Source organism: Acomys russatus, chromosome 5, assembly GCF_903995435.1.
Source record: "Acomys russatus chromosome 5, mAcoRus1.1, whole genome shotgun sequence".
NCBI lineage: Eukaryota > Metazoa > Chordata > Mammalia > Rodentia > Muridae > Acomys > Acomys russatus.
Genome location: NC_067141.1, coordinates 26357514 through 26376635, shown reverse-complemented (window position 1 = coordinate 26376635; position 19122 = coordinate 26357514). Strand labels below are relative to the sequence as shown.

Here is a 19122-nt window from a genome sequence, read left to right as displayed (position 1 = left end):
GGGTTTGTTGCTATTGGAGGCGGGGCATCTGGGGCGGGGCTTGCTAGGGGTGGGCAGAAGCGGTTTTGTGCGTCTGGAGCAGAGAGCCACCTGAGGGAAAGACCTGGCTTAGAGCTGATGGGAGGCGGGCCAGCTTGATTTGCGTTTCCTTCCGAGGGGCTTGACTTCCCTATCAGTCTGGCCCAGTGGGCCTGGTTTTTATGTTTCCGGAACGCTTGGGTGACCTGGATTAAGTGGGTCTTGACTTCAGGTTCGGGAGTTGGAATGTCTGGCTGCTGAAGATCTTCTGTGCTCCTTGTCTCTCGCCCCTGTGGGTGTCCGTGCTTTTCAGAAAGTCTCACAAGAAGAGCTCCAGCTTGAGCAGAGTCAGAGTCCTCCGGTCCCCCGGGGCGTCCACTCCAAAAGAACGCATGATCGCTCTCTTCCCAGCCTTATCCCACCAGACTCCAGCCCCTATCTACTTGGACTTTTCCCTCTGGCTTTGATCGGCTCTCCAAGTGTACTCTCATCCCTAACCCTGACCTGTATTAGACCTACCTATCATATTAAACACCGCTCGTTAATCCCTAGCCCTCAGGACCAGCCTTGGAATATAGCGTTTAAATGGATGACGCTTGTCAGCTACACATTGCAGTGTGACTGTGAACGGAAATCTCTCTGAGCCGGTTACGCCTTTATATGGGTTCACAAAGTAGGAAACAGACCAGGTTAACACAGCCTTGCTCGTGACATCACTGTCTTCCTGGGTCCAGTTTTTGGATGCCTACAAAAGTGATGGGGACCGGCTGATCTGGGAGTTCCTGTGGACAGAAGTGCTCCGACTCCTAGTGTCAAGCGGTTTAATGTGGGGGATGGACCATTGAAACAGAATTTAGAGGCGGCACCTTCCAGGCAGGGGGCAGGACTCAGGGCTTTTGGGTAGGAAGTAGGAAGCCTGATTCCAAGGCTGGCAGGCCTCAGACTGGCGCTGAGGCAGGAGCCACAGCCTCCGGGGCTTCCAGTTGTACTGATCTCCCCAGAGGAGGGTAGGAGAGGCGGGGCACAGGGTTCAAGGGCTTGGGCTGCACTCCGCCATCACTGGGAGTCCTGGCTGGGCCCCAAGCACAAGGCAGAGGAGCGCAGGAGCCCCAGCCCAGCTGGAAGGGTTGGGTCTGGTTGATCTCCGTCAGTGCCGATGTTGGGGAGAGGGTAAGGTGCCAGGCGAGCCCTTGGGATGCCAGCATGACTTGGGGCTCCAGGATACAGGTTCTGGTAAGGGATGGGCCTGTAGGTGGCAGAGGCCAGCAGGACCTCAGGAGCAGGCAGCAGCTGATGGTGAGACTGAGTAGGGGGCCTGGAGTTGGGAGCTGAGGCTTTGCTGGAGTCTGCGGGAGACAGTGGTTTGAGTGGCCAGCAGATTTCCCCCCACGTCCCCAGTCCTGACACCGAGGCCTGCCTTATCTGTCTTGTCCCTGGCTGCTCCTCTTGGCCCACTTCAGTGTCTGTCCTTATTATCTTCTCTGCCTGGACTTTTCTTCCTCACCTTCTCTATTCAACCGCCTGCTAGTCCCAGGCTGAGCTTCCAGCCTCCAGTGCCCAGCTCAAAATCTACCATCTCCAGGAAACCCAACAGGCACCCCTGTGCTCTATACCCTGCCCCTGCCCTGGTCTCTCTGTTTTGGGCCTTCCTGCGCAGGCAGGGGTCGGGGTAGTGATGTTGCTGATCATGGGGAAGCCCCCTCCTGGAGGCTTGTGTGCCTGCCCTTGTGTTTGGGCTGCGTCCTTACCTTTCTCTCGTTCTGCAGAGCCCTTAAGCAGGCAAGGACCGAGGCTGCTACGACTCCGGGCTGGGAGGCTGAGCAATGGCCGTGGAGTCACAGGCCTGAAGATAGGGTAAACAGGAATGGGGTCAGAGGCCAAGGGAGCTGTTCCCCTCCCCCCTAGACATTATGGGGGGTTAGATAGTGAACACGGGGGCAAACCAGGAGATGTGAACATGAAATGGGTCAGGGGTGAAGGCCTTAGGGATGGAGCCAGGGCCACACTGGCTTTAGAGCAAGAAGGCAGGAATGAGACGATACCACGAGTCTAGGTCACTCTCTCTGAAGCCTTTGGCAAAGGGATTGCTGGCAATTTTCAGCTGTGTGATCTACAGAGAGAAAGTATAGTTATGGGCTGGCTTCCAGCCATTGGACCTTGAGGTGAGTCCATACCTAGCTACCCTGTCCCCTGGGAACTCCCAATGAGCAGGACCTCCCCGCCTTGGCCCAGGACCTCCAGAGCCAGGAGGAAGGCCGATGCCCAGGGGGCCAGGAAGAACCTCCAGCCTCAGTTTCCACCCCTCAGAGATGGGCTGGTCCTCATGAGCTCTGGTCTGACCCACCCGGTGGTTCTGATAAGCTGTCACAGCTGTGAACTGTGTCTCCGTGAAGACGAAGGACTTGAAGTTTTCCTGGGCATAGCGGGCGCTGTCCTTTCGCGGGTCCACGAAGACCACGTGGAAACGGGGCTGATACCGATGCATGGAGTTGAGGATGATCTGCAGGAGGGTGGAGGCCAAGTGCAGGGCTGGAGCTGGTGCAGCCACCCTCCCGGGGCCCCATCTACACTCTTCTCACCATGGTCCCACCTGTGGCTTTACCTTAAGAGCTGCCCGGAATCTGACCACCTTTCCCATCCATCACCTTGTGGCCAGCCCTGGTCATCTTTCCCCCCATCTCTTGTCTGGCCTCCCTGTCTCCCAGCCTTCTCCTCCTGCCCACTCTCCACACAGCGGCTGTGGCAACAACACACACACACTAGCTCTAAGTCCTCTGTAGCTCCCACTCATAGAAAGGAGAAGCCCGGGTTCCCACCTCAGGCACCTGGGCCTGTGTGACAGCCGACCAGCCACCCATCTCCTCCTCACTCCTCCTCCCACCAGAATCTCCTTGCGGTCTCCCAAATCTCACTATGTTTTCTAGCTCAGGCTGCCCCACCCCCACCCCCAGGCTTCAAACTGCTTCTCCTCTCCCCTTCCCTCCTTCTCTCCCTGCTCCCTCTCTTCCCTTGATATTCGATTTGTTCAAATACCACTCCAGCACTGCCAGCTCTAGCTCCAGGCTTTTTCTTTCTTTCTTTTTCTTTTTTTTTGGGGGGGGGGGCTTCGAGACAGGGTTTCTCTATATAACAGCTCTGGTTGTCCTGGACCCACTTTGTAGACCAGGCTGGCCTCGAACTCACAACGATCCGCCTGCCTCTGCCTCCCGAGTGCTGGGATCAAAGGCATGTGCCACCACTGCCTGGCTTGCTCCAGGCTTTATCACAATCACAGTCCCCCCCCCCCCCCCCGCGACTGCCTCAACCCCTCCCCACGATGGCCAAGTGGCTTGTGCCTCACGTGGCCATTGTCATCCATCAGGTTGTTGGTCAGCTTGAGTTTGTCAAAGGACACGATCTGCCGCATCCACTGGGCACCCTTGGCTGGCGAGTCAGGGTGGAAGTGCACTCTGCCAGGTGTGGCGGGGTCGGCCTTGCCCGCCACCAGCCAGGCAGAACTGTGGAAGGCATACCTGGGGGAGTAGAGTGAGAGTCAAGGGCTGTCCCTACCCTGCTCAGTGCCAAGTCCATACTGGTGAGGAGGCTGATTCTTACCCTGTCACGCTCAGTCGGCCTGCTGGGCAACCTTCATTTTTTAATTAATTGTGTATGTGTGTGCACACCTCAGCCTGCCTCAGGCTAGCCCATTCCCTCTGTCCTCACTGGCATGGACTCAGAAGGGCTCCATCTCACCCTGTTTACCCTTGGGGGGTCCAGTTCTTGTTCTCAGCACCCCTGCTCCCCTGCTGGGTCCAGACCTGTATCTCTTGTCATCCAGTGGGATGAAGTCCATGAGCAGCGCATAGTCAGCCAGTGTGTCCATGCCTAAGATCTTCACCTGGAAGGTTGGGAACATCCGCCTGTGGGACGGAGGTGCTCAGCCTGGTGGTAGCCCCCAGCCCCGGCCAGCCCCCGCTGCCCATGCCCACACCTGCCCATGCCCACAGCTGTCCATGCCCATACCTGCCCATGCCAACACCTGTCCATGCCCACACCTGCCCATGCCAACACCTGTTCATGCCCACACCTGCCCACTTTGGTGACAGTCATCTCTGTGGCCCCCACACCCTGCCCAGCTCCCACTGTCCATACCCACACCTGCCCATGCCCACACCTGCCCATGCCCACACCTGCCCAAGCTCACCCTTGCCCACTTTGGTGGCAGTCATCTCTGTACCCCCACTGTCCATGCCCACACCTGCCTGCTTTGGTGGCAATCATCTCCATACCCCTACTGTCCATGCCCACCCCTTCCCATGCCCACTCCTGTCTATGCCCACACCTGCCTGCTTTGGTGGCAGCCATCTCTGTGTCCCTCACCTCCTGTCCAGCCCCCACTGTCCATGCCCACCCCTGTCATGCCCACCCCTGCCCGCTTTGGTGACAGTCATCTCCGTACCCCCACTGTCCATGCCCACACCTGCCCGCTTTGGTGACTATCATCTCCGTGCCCAGCTGGTTGAATTCTTCCCACAGTGGCTTCATCTCTAGCTGTACCATCACACTGGACACACGTGGGTTCTTGGGGCCCTGCCCAGTGGGCTCTGCTGTGGCTTGGGCTTCTGTGGACATGGTACAGGAACCTGAGGGGAACGGCATCCCCAGCCGGGACTCCCAGCTGCCACTGGTCACAGGCTGGGGGTAGGTCTCTGAGGGAGCAAGTACTCCTAGGCCAGCAGATAGGAAGACTGTGGAGAGAGGATGAAGCCCTGAGCCCTGGCCTTGCCTGCCTGCCTCACTGTCCAGTTAGCCTCATCTGCCAGGCAATGTCTGTGTGCCTCTTCCTCTGGAAGGCCTCGCTGCCTGCCAGGCTTCTGTTTCCAGTATTGTCAGCCAACATCCACCACCCCAAATTTAGTTACATTGAACTTGTCTTCTCTCTCTCTCTCTCTCTCTCTCTCTCTCTCTCTCTCTCTCTCTCTCATTCCTTCCTGAGACAAGGTCTCTTGTAGCCCAGGCTAGCCTCAAACTCATGTAGCAGAAGATATCCTTGAACTTCTGAGCTTCTTGCCTCCACTTCCCCCGGCCTAGGGTTACAGGCATGTGTCACCCCAACTATTTGGGTGGGAGTGTTGAGGCATGGTGGTACTTGGTAGCCAAGGCTGGCCACAAACTAGAGGGAATCCTCCTGCCTCTGCTTTTCTTTCTTTTTAAAAATTTTTTATTTATTTATATTTTTCAAGACAGAGTTTCTCTGTGTAACAGAGCCCTGGCTGTCCTAGGCTCGCTTTGTAGACCAGGCTGGCCTAACTCAAAGAGATCCACCTGCCTCTGCTTCCTGAGTGTTGGGATTAAAGGCATGTGCCACCATGCCCGTCTCTGCCTCTGCTGGCCTCGAACTAACAGCGATCCGCCTGCCTCTGCCTCCCAAGTGCTGGGGTTAAAGGTGTGTGCACCACCGTGCCTGGCACTCTACTTCTGCTTTTCAAGTGCTGGGATTACAGCCGCTGTACCTAATCCAAAGTCTTCCCCCAGTGGTCTTAGAGGGTAGAGACAGGCACCTACAAGACCGTGGCCAAGTTGTTTCCCCATCTGATAGGGCAGACACACGCATTGCTGAGAACACAGTGTGGCAAACGGAGGCTCTTCATAGGTGACATGTTTACAGATGGTGTGCAAGTAAGGTGGCAGGAAGTACAGCAGGGGGCTAACAAAGCTTTGGGCAGCCCCAGCAGCCTCTGGTGCTGTTTAGGGGGAAGGAGGCCAAAGGGAGATCCCTCAGGTCATCCAAATTACCTCCCCCAGGTCCTGAAGCCTCAGCTGTGCCTCCAGGAAAACCTTTCAATTGTGGCTAGAGTATGCACGATGTAAACTTTGCCATGTTAACCATGTTTAAGCGTACAGCTCATAGCTGTTCAGTCATGGCTATGTACGCCCCCTTCTCTCTCTCTCCCCATGTTATAGACAGTCTCAGCCACAATTTGTAACACAAGCCTTGGCCAAAAGCTTCCAAACTCTCCAGCCTCCTGTTTAAAATAATGATGCTTGGGCTATGAGGTGGCTCAGCAGGTAAAGGAGCCTGCTGCTAAGCCTGACTACCTGAGTTCAAGTCCCAGGACCGACATGGTGGAAGGAGAGAATGAACTAGTTTATTTTATGTCACTGTGATAAACACCATGACTGAAAGCACCTTGGGGGAAGAAAGGGTTAATTTGGCTGCAGGAACTCAAGCAGGAGCCTGGAGTCAGGAAGTGAAGCAGGGCCATGGAAGAACACTGCTCACTGGCTTGCTCCCCATGGCTTGTTGAGCTTGCTTTCTTACAGGACCCAGGACCACCTGCCCAGGGTGTGGCACCTCCCACCAGGGGGCCACACCTTCCACTTCAGTCATTAATCCAAAAGGTGTCCTGTAGACGGGCCCACAGGCCAATCTAATGCAAGCAGTTCCTCAGGTGAGGTTCTGAAATGAAGTTGACAGCCAGCCAGCAGACAACCAAATAAATATTAACAAAATAATGGCCCGAGGCTGGTAGGTAGGTACCAATCAGTTGGTAGATTGCTTGCCTGGTGTCCACAAAATGCTGGCTTTGGTCTCCAGCACACACAACATGGTGGTACATGTCTGTAATGCCAGCATCTGAGAGGGAGAGGCAGGAGGATCAGAAGTTCAAGGCTCTTCTCAGCTACAGAGTGGACTGAGGCCAGACTGGGCTACGGGAGACACTGGTGAGAGAGAGACAGAGACAGAGAGAGACACAGAGAGACACAGAGACAGAGAGAGAGACAGAGACACACACACACACACACACACAGAGAGAGAGAGAGAGAGAGAGAGAGAGAGAGAGAGAGAGAGAGAGAGAGAGAGAGAATTTAACAAACAAAGAAAACGGATAAGACTGATTCAAAACTATAGAACAATGGTTCTAACCTCACTGAGACCTCAGGCTAGTAATCAAGATGGCTGTTAGGACAAGAAAAGAATCTAGAGTGTGGGTGAAATTATGGAGACATTGAAATCCTGGGGCTCATGGGAATTTAAAACTGTGCCGCCTTGCAGAAATCAGAGATGACTTACAAACTACACTCGGAATCACCACAGTGTGCTCGGGGAAACACTGCTTCAATAGCCGAAAGGCAGAAGCAATCGAGTGTCCACGGACAGATGAAAATAAAATGTGGCCTACAATGGAATACTATTCACCCTTCAAAGGAAAGGACTTTCTGATGCAGTGAGGAGGGACTGTGAGAGCATTCTGCTCCATGAGATAGGCCCCAAGCACAAGGCCAGTCTGTCTCATTCTGCTTACAGAAGGTAAAACATCTACAGAAGCACAGAAAGTTCAGTGGTGCTCGCCAGGGCTCAGGAGGAGAGATGTCCAGCGGGGACAAGAGTTTCAGCTTTATAAGATGTAAGCAGACTGTAATGAGAAGCACACAGCCATGAATGTCCTAATGCCACGAGCTATCCGCTTAAACATTGTTTTTACAGTTTTATATTATGTATACTTGCCACAATTTGAGGTTTTTGCTGGGCATGTAGCTCAGCAATAGAAGGCTTACCTAGCATGTATGGGGTTTGTTTTCGATGTCCAGCACTGGATTTTAAGGAACGTTATTTTGAGCCAAATGTGGTAGTACACACCTGTGCTCCCAACGCTTGGAAACTGAAGTCCCTCTAAGCTACATACTGATTAAAGGTCAGCCTTAGCTACATGAGACCCCTGTCACAATACAAAAACAAGCCATGGAGAACATTCCAATAAGGGGCCGAGGATGGGAGGACCCACAGAATTCGTTGTGGCCAGGAATCAGGAGACAAATCTCCGTTCTCAACAGTGCTCCCAGGTAAGCAAGGAGCAAAGGTGAAGAGACAGGTGGGAGGTGACTCAGCAGGTTTAAATGGATGCTGTGAAAGCCAGACAACCTGAGTTGCACTTCCAGAGCCAAGATGGAAGGAGAGAACCAACTCCATAAAAATTGTCCTCTGACCCCCACATGTGTTCCATGGCTACCCCACCTCCACCATGCAGACTGTGCAGGAAAAGACAGATGGCTAGAGGTGTCATGTCTAACATGACATCAGGTAGTCATTGCCACTGGACTGCTTACAGAGCATGTGATGACAGGGTGTGTGTGCCATGTCTTCTGCAGTCCTGACTGCCCCCTGACCCACGAGATCCCAGTTGGAGACCTTTTGGAAAGATCAGCAGGATCTGAGGCCATAGCATAGGGAGCCCTCCCATCCGGTTTCCCAATCCACTTGTGTGGCCACCTCTGTAGCCTGACCCATACCTACCTGCCATGGGGACAGCTGGATCTCAGCTCAAGCCTGCCTGCAGCCTCGCCAGTGAGGGACACTGGGTTGGCTCCTGTGCTCAGCAACACGCCTCACTCTCAAGCGTGCACCCGTCCCCAGTTCTCAGCACTCCTGTCCACGTCTCCGGCCAAGGCTTTTCCTCCTGAGCTGTGCACTTGGTCTGGACGTTCTAAAAGCCGGGCTCTGGGATGTTCAGGGGGCGTCTCCGAACAACCTCTGGCTGTAGTGTCTGGAGCTGGGCCACTGGCTGGGTTTAGCACTGGGGGCAGGCTCATGCGGAAGGGGGCAGGTGGGAAGGCTGTGACGTGGCAAAGCTCCCCCTCTCCTCTCCCTTCTCCAGCTAAGAGCCCCCCCCCCCAGCTATTCCTGATCAATGGGCCCCAGTGCAGGTGGGGGTGGAGCGTCATCTTGAGGACAGCTTGGTGTCCTCAGGGGCTAGGCTCTGGCTAGATGGAAGGGCTGTGGGAAGCCGGCAGGAGAGGCAGCAAATGAGGGTTAAGTGCAGAGGTGATGCCCTTTCTCCTAGCCTAAGACCCAGTCTACTGATATTGTTCCCACCAGCCTACATCTTGTCCCTATAAGGGACAAAGCAGGAAACCTGAGAGGCAGGGAGCGCTCCAGACTGGGTGGTAATATATTTAAATCCTCCTGCCAGTCCCGAGGCCTCAGTTTCCCTGACTTCAGTGAACAATCTCTCTCCCAGCCTCAGCTGAAGAGCAGGGGCTGTGCCCTCGTGTGATGCCCACCTGTCATCTCCGTTAGGGTAGATGGAGGCAGGCTGAGCATCTGTCCCCTCTACCCACTGGTCCCTCTCCAGCCTTGCCAGGCACCTCCTCCAAGCTAGCTTCCCCATCTGTCCTGAGGGAAACCTAGTCACTGCCCAAAGGTGGGGCACCCCTTGACTAGTGACCTTTCCTAAGTAGCCCACAGAAGTTCAGCTGACTAGGCCACCTCTGCTCATGCTGCGGGGAGTATCCAGGCTTCTTCAGTCTAGTGCTAGGAAGTTAGGTTCAGAGAGACCATGGTCTCAGCTGGGACAAACTTCCAGATGGAGGGGTGTTTTTCTCAGAGTGCGACGCTTGGGGCACAGGCTAGATAACCCTGCCTCTCCCTACCATTCATTCAATGCACATCAGTCTCCAGTTTCAGCCTGAAGCTGGACACACACCAGTCTTAGCGGCTCTTCCTCTGCCCAGATCCTCAGAAGTGGCCAGCCCACATTCTGTTGGGTCTTGATAGGGGTGTGTGTGTGTGTGTGTGTGTGTGTGTGTGTGTGTGTGTGTGTGTGTGTGTGTGTGTGTGTGTGTGTGTGTGTGTGTGTGCGTCACATACACCTGCCCTTGATACATGAAATAGGAAATACACACGTTAGCATAGACATACTAACTCTCACTCATGAACTCAAAGCTCACCCATGACAGGACAGCAGACAGGGCTTCTGTGTGTGTGCAGTCTCTCCACACAGCCCGGCACACATGCACACTGTGCAAGACGAGTCATCCTACACCCCTCCCTAACTGGCCTGCCTTCCTGCCCGAGGCTCCTGCCGGCCCCCACTGCCCTCTCATCCATCTTGCCTGCCAGCTGGTCCCTGGCGCACCCATATCCTTCACACCTTCTCATCTCACAGCTCAATACCAGGCGGCGGCGTGGCAGCCATGGCCGCAGGGAGATGAATGGGCCAGGCCGACTGCAGAGGCCCAGAAAGTGAGGCTTCAGGAGGACAGAGCTCTGGGCCCCAGGATCCTGACCTTTCCTGGGTTTGCAATGCTGTGCCTGCTCAGCAGGGCACCTGGGTGAGGACTGAGGTGATACCACTGGAACTTTGCACTGGTTCACTCCCCTCATGTGTGTGTGTGTGTGTGTAGTGCAGGGGTGGGGGTTGCAGGTAGTAGAGAAGGTGGTGATGGTGAAAGGACCTTGGCTTCTCTCTTGCCCTTCTGCCCCAACCCAGGTCATCTCTTCTCAGTGCCCTTGCAGCTAGGCACTTGTCCTGGGTGCACCCATTTGCATCCTGACCCCCCCGCCCTTTCAGTCACCTGGAAATTAGTATCTGGGCCACAAACCCAGCTACTTATAGATTACCCCAAAAGAAGACTTGTAGGCCTAGAACTCCTGAGAACATATACATGTTCTGAGGACACTTGGGTAGGCACACACCTGGGCAAGCACAGCTGGGTACACTTACATGAGCACATGTCTGTAGGCGGCTGGGGATCCCCCACTGTGCTCCTGGAAGTCCCTCTCCAAATCCTCCCCCATATATAAGATCTCTCTCTCTGCTCTCAGGATGTGTGGCCAAATGTGGGAACAGAGAAGGCTACCACTGGCCCCAGGTCCAAGGTGACACTGGCTGGCTGGCCCTTCCCCACATGTTCAGTTCCATGCATGATCCTGTGGGCATCTCTCCCCTCCTCCACCGACCTTCATAATCAAAGAGAGGCAATGCTAGGTGAAGAGCAGGAACCAGAGTTTTGGGGGCACATTCCATTTTATATCATGGGATCAACTGTCTGGCAAGGACCCAGTGCCCAGAGTGGGCCAGGGGACTCTGGGCTCGGACCTGTGCCTTGGTACCCATTGTTCAGAGAGGGAAACTGAGGCCAGGCAGGTATGACTTGGGTTAGGGAGCCACTGGAGAGCTGGAGGTCAGCCCCGGCAGGGCAGGCACCGAGACCTGGAACTTCTCAGACTTCAGGAAAGCCACACGCTTCTCATAGTAGGCAGCCTCATTAATGAAGACGGGGTATACAATGGAGTCCCCCTCGTACAGAATGTCCTCTCCACTGAACAGCTTGAAGATGGGGTCACCAGGCTTCAGCGGCTCAAAGTCATGGTCCTGGGAGAGAAGAACCAGGGCCAAGGTTGCTTGGGGTCATGGCCTCTGTCTCCCTTCCCCTCCATCCTACCCCCACCCCAGCCCCCGCCAGGGAGGGAGTGACCTCAGCCTTGCCAAGAAGCACTCTTAGAGACTGGGTTAGTTCTGAGAAATGCGTCCTCAGGTGGTTATGTTGTTACAGGAGCATTGTAAGCGTGTACTATGCAAATTAAGATGGCTAAGACATCACCAGGAAATACTCTCTCACCAGAATCATTGCTGTATAGTCTCTTCTTGACCAAATATAGAACATGCTTATACTTTTTAAAGTAAAAATCCCTAAAATAACTGTTTTTACATAGCATTTGCAAAGCATATGGGCAGCTCTGGCTTAGGTGTCATATGTGAGCTCGGAAAATATGAAAACTGCTGCAGAAAAAGGCCGCAGGACTGCACAAGAGCCTGTTTAACAGCGACCCCGTGTAGACAGTCAGCTCATAGCCATGGGGCTGCTCACAAATCCTGCATCTCTTCACAGAGGTCCTGTCCCTTCCCCTCTGCTTCTCCAGTCAAAGGAGAACAGCATCCAATGAGGAGCCTCCCTCACCCGAGTGTGAAGATTTCAGCGACTCCAAATGCTAGGCCCAAGGGGGCTGTAGGTGCAAGTGTGGACTGGACCAGCCTCCTGTCCAGCTCAGGATTCTGAGGTACTGTTTGCTCATGCTCGGTGCAACGCTCAGGGTACACCCCACTCTGTCCACACCCTCCCCCCAACACCAACCTGCAGTTGAGGGTGCACAGTGCCGACCAGGTCGCCATCAGAGGAGCGTGGGAAGTCCACACTGCCAATGCACCTGTAGATGTCCATCTCAAAGGCAGGGAAGGCCGTGCCTGTGTAGAGGTGAGGTGTGACTGCCTGTCTGTTCCTCTGCTTTCTAGGAGCCAGACGTCTCCCCAGACCTGTTTCCCTGCAAAGCTGTTGGAGGTCTCACCTTGGTTGAAGAGCTCGACGAAGTCCAGAATGGAAGCTACCAGAGCTCTCATCTGGGTGCACACGTCAGCCCGCAGCACGCCCTGAGGTTGTGGGCCCATTTCCAGACCTGGGGACCAGGAAGGGACATGTCAGGCAGGTGTCCCAGGCCTAGACACCTATAGGAGAAGTCCCACCTCTCTGGGTCCTGATTCCACCCTCTGAGTGGCTGTTCTACCCCGTCCAACTACGCCTCTCCAGGTGGACTTCACCCCTCCTGCCCCACTTCCCACTCCCCCAGCTCACAGATTCCGTTCTTGGACACAGAGTTCAGGCTATAGGTTTCTGTCCCAGGTGGGTCATACAGCAAGAAGCGACAGGGCAGCCCTGGGTTCTGTAGCTGTGGGGTGAGATGGGCCAGTCAGGACCCAGGCCTTCTTGAGAGGGGAAACTGAGGCACAGAGGCTGGGGAGAGCAATGTATAGGAAGCGCAGGGCTTATCCACCCTGCCCTGCATTCCTTCCTCCCTTGGTTGGAAGGTTCCAGAGAGCCTGGAATACTTGCGAGTGGAAGGCCCCTGGGAACAGGGTCCAGGCAGAGGTGGCCCCCTTCCCTGCCCTCCCTCTCCTCGCCCTCTAGGGACCACCTGTAGGTAGTGGCACAGGTACAAGTTGAAGGAAGTACAGGAGGCTTCAGAGATGAGGCAGACCCCAGTGTTAGCTGTGGTGTTGTGCAGGTCGAGGATAAAGTCAAAAGCCCGGTCTGTGCCTTTGGGACCCAGGAGCTGGTTCAACTCTTGGGCTCTTGTCACCTCATATGGATCATTGGGGGTGGCTGTGGAACTGTGGGGGAAGATGTGGGGGACATCAGTCTCCACCATCTCAATCAGTCTCCTTTTCCTTGAGTAACTTCTCACTCTTGAGAGGGGGTGAGATGCCACCTCCAACAGGAAGCCTTCCCTGAGTACTCTTGGCCAGGTCAGATGCTTCATGTAGCCCCTACCCCCAACCCCGCTTTTTCTCTGTGTCCCCAGTAACCTGAGGCTCACGTATTACTCCTATTCCCCATGTGTGTCTCACTCCAGCTGGTAAGAGTCTGGTGATGGACCCAGCCTGCAATCAGGACAGACTTCCTGGAAGAGGTGACATGCTCTGGATCTCTCTAAACCAGATGGTCATTGAGCAAAGGCAGAGGTGCCTTGATAGTCACAGAGGCAGGTCTGTGGGGATGTTAGTACCTGGCTGTGAACCAGCCAACCTGGCCAAGGCTACTTACCCAAGAATGGTGAGGGTGAAAGAACGGTTAAGATCCTGGTCCACGTAGCGGCGACAGGCAGCTGTGGCTGCTGGGTTGGCCAGGATTGGCACAGCCGAGAAGCTGGCTCTCCGCAGCTCCTCTGGGGCTTGCAGCCAGTGCTGGGCCAGGTAGATGCCACACATCTCATTTCCATGGGTGCCCCCAGTCACAGCCACACGGTGCAGGGGCTCCCGGGGCACAGGCAGGAAGCTCATCCCAATGTGGGGAAGGAGTTCACAAAAGACACGAAGCCAGACAGTAGGGTGAGCTCCCCAGGCCCTGAAGATTCGGAGGCAGGGGGCTGCTCGAGAAGCAGTAGCTGGGTGGTGGTGTAGGCTGTGTCACACCTGTACCGGGAAGCCTAGCTCAAGAACACCTGTAGTCAAATTTTTGTCCCACTTGGAACCTCAGTCCCTGGTTCTAGAATATTCTTTGAGGGTGGGTGTTGCTCTCCCACCTCACTTTTGTCTCTGAGGAGACACTTCCCTGATTCTTTCTTTCTTTCTCTCTTTCTTTTTTTTTTCTGAGGCAAGGTTTCTCTGTGTAGCCTTGGCTGTCCTAGACTTGCTTTGTAGACCAGGCTGGCCTCGAACTCACAGTGATCCTCCTGTCTCTGCCTCCAGAGTCCTGGGATTAAATGTGTGAGTCACCATGCCCGGCTACCCCTGATGCTCTTAGGAGGAAGTTTCTTTCACCTAAACTGAGAAGAGGGACTAACACATTCAGAATGCAGACTGGTCCCACCCACAACACAGGAAACTCACACACACTTTTTATAGATGGCAAAGCCAACACCAAGCTTTCCAGGGAGAGAAGACTGTCGCCTCTTAGCTGTGCAGCAAGAGTCTGGGTTCCAGACCGCCTATGCCCCCTCCTCTGAACTGCCTGGAAGCCTCCGAGAGGACACTTACCTGCTAGGAGACTGGCTTTCCCTAGGCCACAGGCCTGATGCATCCAGCTCGTGGCTGTTTTTACAGGCCTGCAGGCCCCAGGCAGGAAGTTGTTTGTGCCAAGTTGACCGAGAACAGGGAAGGGTAGCTGGGCTGAGAGCCATGCTGCCAAAGTTCGTGGAAATTTGCTGGGCCCCACCCCCACTCCCTCAGCCCCACCTACCACAGCCTAATGAGTCCAAGTCACTAGAGCAGTTTCTTATCCTTGTCTGTCCCAGACATGAGGATAAGTTGCAGAGGCTTTGTTTGACAAAGCTCCAGAGACCTCCGACTGTCCAGCCTGATCACTAGGCATCCAGAGCAGCTGTTGAGGCTTTGCCTGACAAAGTTCCCAAGATCTCCAGCTGATCATCACTGCCTCTAAATATTATGTATGGTCCAGGTGTAATGGTTTTTAGAAATCTGCTATTTCTCCTAAAACTATTGTTTTCTGTTTATTTCTCAGCCCTGAGGAAATTCATAGAGGGAAAACTTTTTCCACGAGAATGTTGAAAGAAGGCATCTGGCCAAAGGCTTGAGACAATGATAAAGCTTTTATTATTATTATTATTATTATTATTATTATTATATTTATTATTATTATATTTATTTAGGCTTTTTGAGACAGGGTTTCTCTGTGTAGCCTTGGCTGTCCTGGAGTTGCTTTGTAGACCAGGCTGGCCTCAAACTCACAGCAATCTGCCTACCTCTGCCTCTAGAGTGCTGGGATTAAAGGCATGTGCCACCATACCTGGCAACAATGATAGAGTTTTCTGCTCTGACTGTGAGCACCCAAGCAGAAACTGCATGAAAGAAAGTTAAGACCTTGACATAGCAGTCCCTGACTAGATTACTGTTACCTATAGAAATGTTTCCATAGAATCTGCTTTGTGAGCACTTGAAGGAGGACTTGGAAAATCATGCTTTACAGATATTTTACAATAGAGGACCCCTTGGCAGTTAGCCTAGGCTTGGATAGTACAGCTGTTGGTCTGGGACTGGAAGTGGGTCAAGTGTTTTCTTTAGAGAACATTTAGCTCAAGCTATGTTGCTATAACCATCTTGTAAACACATTGGCTTTAGCCTAGGGAAATTTATGATTAAACTTTCCTGTGGATTATTTAAAAGATAACGAGCGGGTTATGCTGACCATTGCTTGAAAATTGATGGATTCAAGGATCCACCTCTTTTTTCTCCTCTTCCTGTGGAGTGGCACTTGTCCTCTGCTTCCCCCGTCTGGAACGGGGACAGTTTCACTACCTGCCTCTGAGGACTCCTGCTGGAAGTTGCACTTAGCCTTGGAAAATTAATTACAGAAATTCCAATCTGGAACACTGACCCCCAGTCCTCAGAAAGGACAAGGCCTGCCTGGGGGTCCGTCCAGATCCACCCAGTGCTTTCTTTGAGGCTACTAACGGCAGACAGCAGTGAGTAGTGACTTGGTTTTGGCCACACCAGCCCTGTACTTTGGGGGCCACCAGAAAAGGGGTCCTCTTCGTTCGGTCACCTTCCCTCTGTATCCCCCCCTCTGTCTTTGCAGCGGTGGCCTGTGGGATTCATCTCTTGTAGCTCATTGAGGCTTCAAATGAAATTGCAAATGTTTTGCTTGGTCTCTGTGGTGGTCTTCAAGGACACTGTCACTGAACCAGCTTTGTTTACTCTGTTTTGGGAAACAACCCTCAGATCCAGATTACAGATGTGGAAACTGAGGCTCAGCAGAGGAGCTAAGGGTGCACTGAACACAGGGTCCTGGAAGACAGGGTGTGAGCCTTTCCTCTCCTGCTGCCTGGGGAAGGGCAAAGGAATAGTTCTAGTCCCCTGATCCAGGGCTGGCCCTCCCACTGAGCTTAGCTGTTCCCTGGCAGAAGCCAAGCACTATTCAGAGGTCACTGAGGAAAGAGGCGAGGTGGAGGCAGTGAGCCATGCAGCCCACTTAACCATCCGATGAACTATGTCCATGGAACTGTCTGCACCTGGGCCCTGAGTCAGACTTTGTGTCCCACCCAGGTTGTCTTCATATGCTGGAGGGACAAGACTGTTCTTGCTGTAGGCCCAAGCCTACCAGACAATTTGGGGCTTCTGGGTGGCTCCCTCCCTCCTCCCTCTCTCTGGGCTAACCTTCCTCAAAGCCACTTAGATCACACTCTAGCCTGAGCCTGCCCTCTTACCCTCCCTGACCTCGTGGCTCTGGGGAGTCAGTGTGAGGACAGTGGGGCGCTGTGGCTTACCTTTGTTCTCACCAGGGCGGCTATCCTTTGGCAGAGAGCTGGAGACAGTGAAGTGTGGTCCTCAGCACCCTTTCTGTTGTCTAGGGCCTCCGCTGAGGGAGGGCAGGGACCTTCATAAGGCCTATGCAGAGGGCCCACAATTCCTGGGAGCTGTAGGTGGTGGGGGCTGTTTGTCGGGGGGGGGCTTGGGGTGGATGAGTCTGCTTCCCAGCCCTGCTCTGCTCCAGCCCAAAGCCTTGCTGTTCACTCTGAAGGCCACCTACCTGCTGGGCCTCTAAGTGGGAACTGTTTGACAACTTGGCTGTTTGGGGGTGGGGTGACAGGTTCAAGGCCTTTCCTAACCAGGAGCTGCAGGGCTTCCCCACCCCCACCCCCACACTATGGATGGGGCAATGGTGAGCAATGCCTCACTTCCTCACTGGGACTAGCTTCTCTTGTTTCTGTGGGTTTCTAGGGTGGAAGTGGGTCTGGGAGCTAATGTGAAAGCACAATCCCAGCGTGTTCTCTCTCTCTCTCTCTCTCTCTCTCTCTCTCTCTCTCTTTGTGTATGTGTGTCTGTGTCTGTCTGTCTCCAGACACAGCTGTGGACAGAGGCTAGGGCAGGCCCAGTGAGTTATTCTCCTGAGCCCCGCTGACAAGCTGTGTGACCTGGTGAGAGGTGGTGCCTTTCCTAGGCCCTGGAACCTGCATGGGGAAGTGAGGGTGAGGCAGCTCTGAGCCTGAGACAGCTGTGGGAAGCAGGGGGCAAGGACACGCCAAAGTGAGTAACGGCTAGAGCCCAACCCAACACCTCTCTAGTTAGAGAAACTGAGGCCCAGAAAGACCAAGCTATCCCCACCCCCAAGTTGTAAATTTTTTTTTTTTTTTTTTTTTTTTTTTGCTTTTTCGAGACAGTATTTCTCTGTGTTAGCCTTGGCTGGCCTGGACTCAGTTTGTAGACCAGGCTGTCCTTGGACTAACAGGGATCCACCTGCCTCTGCTTCCTGAGTGCTGGGATTAAAGGCTAGCGCCATCATGCCCGGCATCCAAGTTGTAAATCTTGATCCAAGAGGGTCTTGTGGCCTGGAGTCCATACCTGAGGATCATGGACCCAGTGGCTTTAGAGGCCCCAGCCTGACCCTCCCACTCTCCTGATTAGGCTGTAGTTCCCTTTGTCACTGGTCAGCTCCTCTGGCCTGCCTGTCACATCTTGATCAAGATCTGAAGGCCTTGTTCCCTGGGCCTGGCCCACTGAGTCCTTAGGGAAGTGACACTGGCCACTCTCCTACCAGCATCTCCAGACTCCTGCCTGTCTGTCCTTCACAATCAAAGTCTCATCTTTCTTCCAGTGACTCCCAAGGTGACATCAGCAGACTCAGGAGTGTGTGTCATGTTTCTCTAGCTTCCTTCTGAGATGGCCCCTCACAGGGCTTGTGACATCTGCCTGGAGTTTTCCCCCCAAGGGCTAGGGGGTGACAGATGGCTTTGTCTTTCTCTGAAAGAGCTTTGGACACTGTGTGGAAGCTTGCTCTGGCGAATGAGCCAAGGAAAGAAGGACTTGTCAGGCTGTGCCAGGGACCAGCCCAGAGAACACATGGTCTCCACCTGAGAAGGAGGGAGGGAAGAGGTCAGAGAGGGCCTGGGAATACAGAGAAGGTGTGTGGAGGGGAGTGTAGCCAGCACTACAGCCAAGAAAAGAGAGGGCCCAGCTTGGGTAAAAGGTTCAATAATTAGAAGTTTATATTTTGAGCCTTGCTGAAGTGGAGACCTGGAAGCAAAGCCACTTGTGGACTGACCGGGAGCCCTGTGGCCAGGCCACCATCACTAGTTCTTGGAACCAGGATCTGGGCTTGAGGGATGCCCACACACTTCTCAAAGTGTGCAAGGCTGGTTGGGGGGAGGGAGAGAGAGAGGAGGCAGCTGAGGGGTGACCTTGTTCCTTCCCTGTCCCCTAGGCCCTCCCCTATGTGACTTATTAATTGAACTCAGGTGCCAGGCAGGGCCAGCTCTGGCTGGGTACTGGGGACATGGCAGGCAGCCAGAGCTTGCTTCTGTCCTCTTGTGTTGACTTTCTAATGAACAGATGCTTGAGCAGGATGCTTCACTGGTCATGCTGGGGTAGCAAGGCATGGAAAATCTCTTTGTAGGACATTAAGAACTCTCTGTGGTCCACAGGCACTGTCCCGGAAACAGCTCTGTCCTCTGCCATGGTGTTGTCAGGTGAGACTTGGCACTGCCTGACAGGAGCTGAGGCTGCAACATCTTGAGAGATAACGTCCTGTTTTCTGAGGCTGTGATAACGATCCAGTGACCAGAGCTACTTGGGAGGGAAGGGTTTACAGACCTCTGCAAATCCATCACTAAGGAAGTCAGGACAGGAACTCAAGACAGGAACTTGACAACAGGAACTGAAGTAAGCACCATGACAGAACACTGCTTACTGGCTTGCTCCCTGTGGCTTGCTTAGTGATTCCTACACACCCCCGGACCACCTGCCCAAGGGTTGCAGTATCCACAGTGCACTGGGCCTTCCCCGTGTCACTCGTTAGTCAAGAAGAGGACCCACAGACTTTGCTACAGGCCAAACT

General features: G+C 54.0%; 2 protein-coding genes across 2 annotated transcripts; both read right to left on the bottom strand.

The window, feature by feature from the left end:
* Nucleotides 1-850: 850 nt before the first annotated feature.
* On the bottom strand, nucleotides 851-8431 carry Tbx10 (T-box transcription factor 10). Its single transcript, XM_051145788.1, has 8 exons — nucleotides 8294-8431; nucleotides 4478-4745; nucleotides 3816-3917; nucleotides 3359-3530; nucleotides 2363-2518; nucleotides 2061-2128; nucleotides 1767-1861; nucleotides 851-1364 (listed from the first exon to the last, which is right to left on the bottom strand). The coding sequence occupies exons 1-8, from the start codon at nucleotides 8298-8300 to the stop codon at nucleotides 1075-1077; spliced, it is 1158 nt and encodes a 385-aa protein (XP_051001745.1). The 5' UTR covers nucleotides 8301-8431; the 3' UTR covers nucleotides 851-1074.
* Nucleotides 8432-10937: 2506 nt separating this feature from the next.
* Acy3 (aminoacylase 3) lies at nucleotides 10938-13886 on the bottom strand. Its single transcript, XM_051146883.1, has 6 exons — nucleotides 13378-13886; nucleotides 12749-12944; nucleotides 12409-12502; nucleotides 12125-12232; nucleotides 11914-12023; nucleotides 10938-11153 (listed from the first exon to the last, which is right to left on the bottom strand). Exons 1-6 carry the CDS (start codon nucleotides 13611-13613, stop codon nucleotides 10938-10940), a joined length of 960 nt encoding a protein of 319 aa, XP_051002840.1. The 5' UTR covers nucleotides 13614-13886.
* Between the last annotated feature and the right edge of the window lie 5236 nt (nucleotides 13887-19122).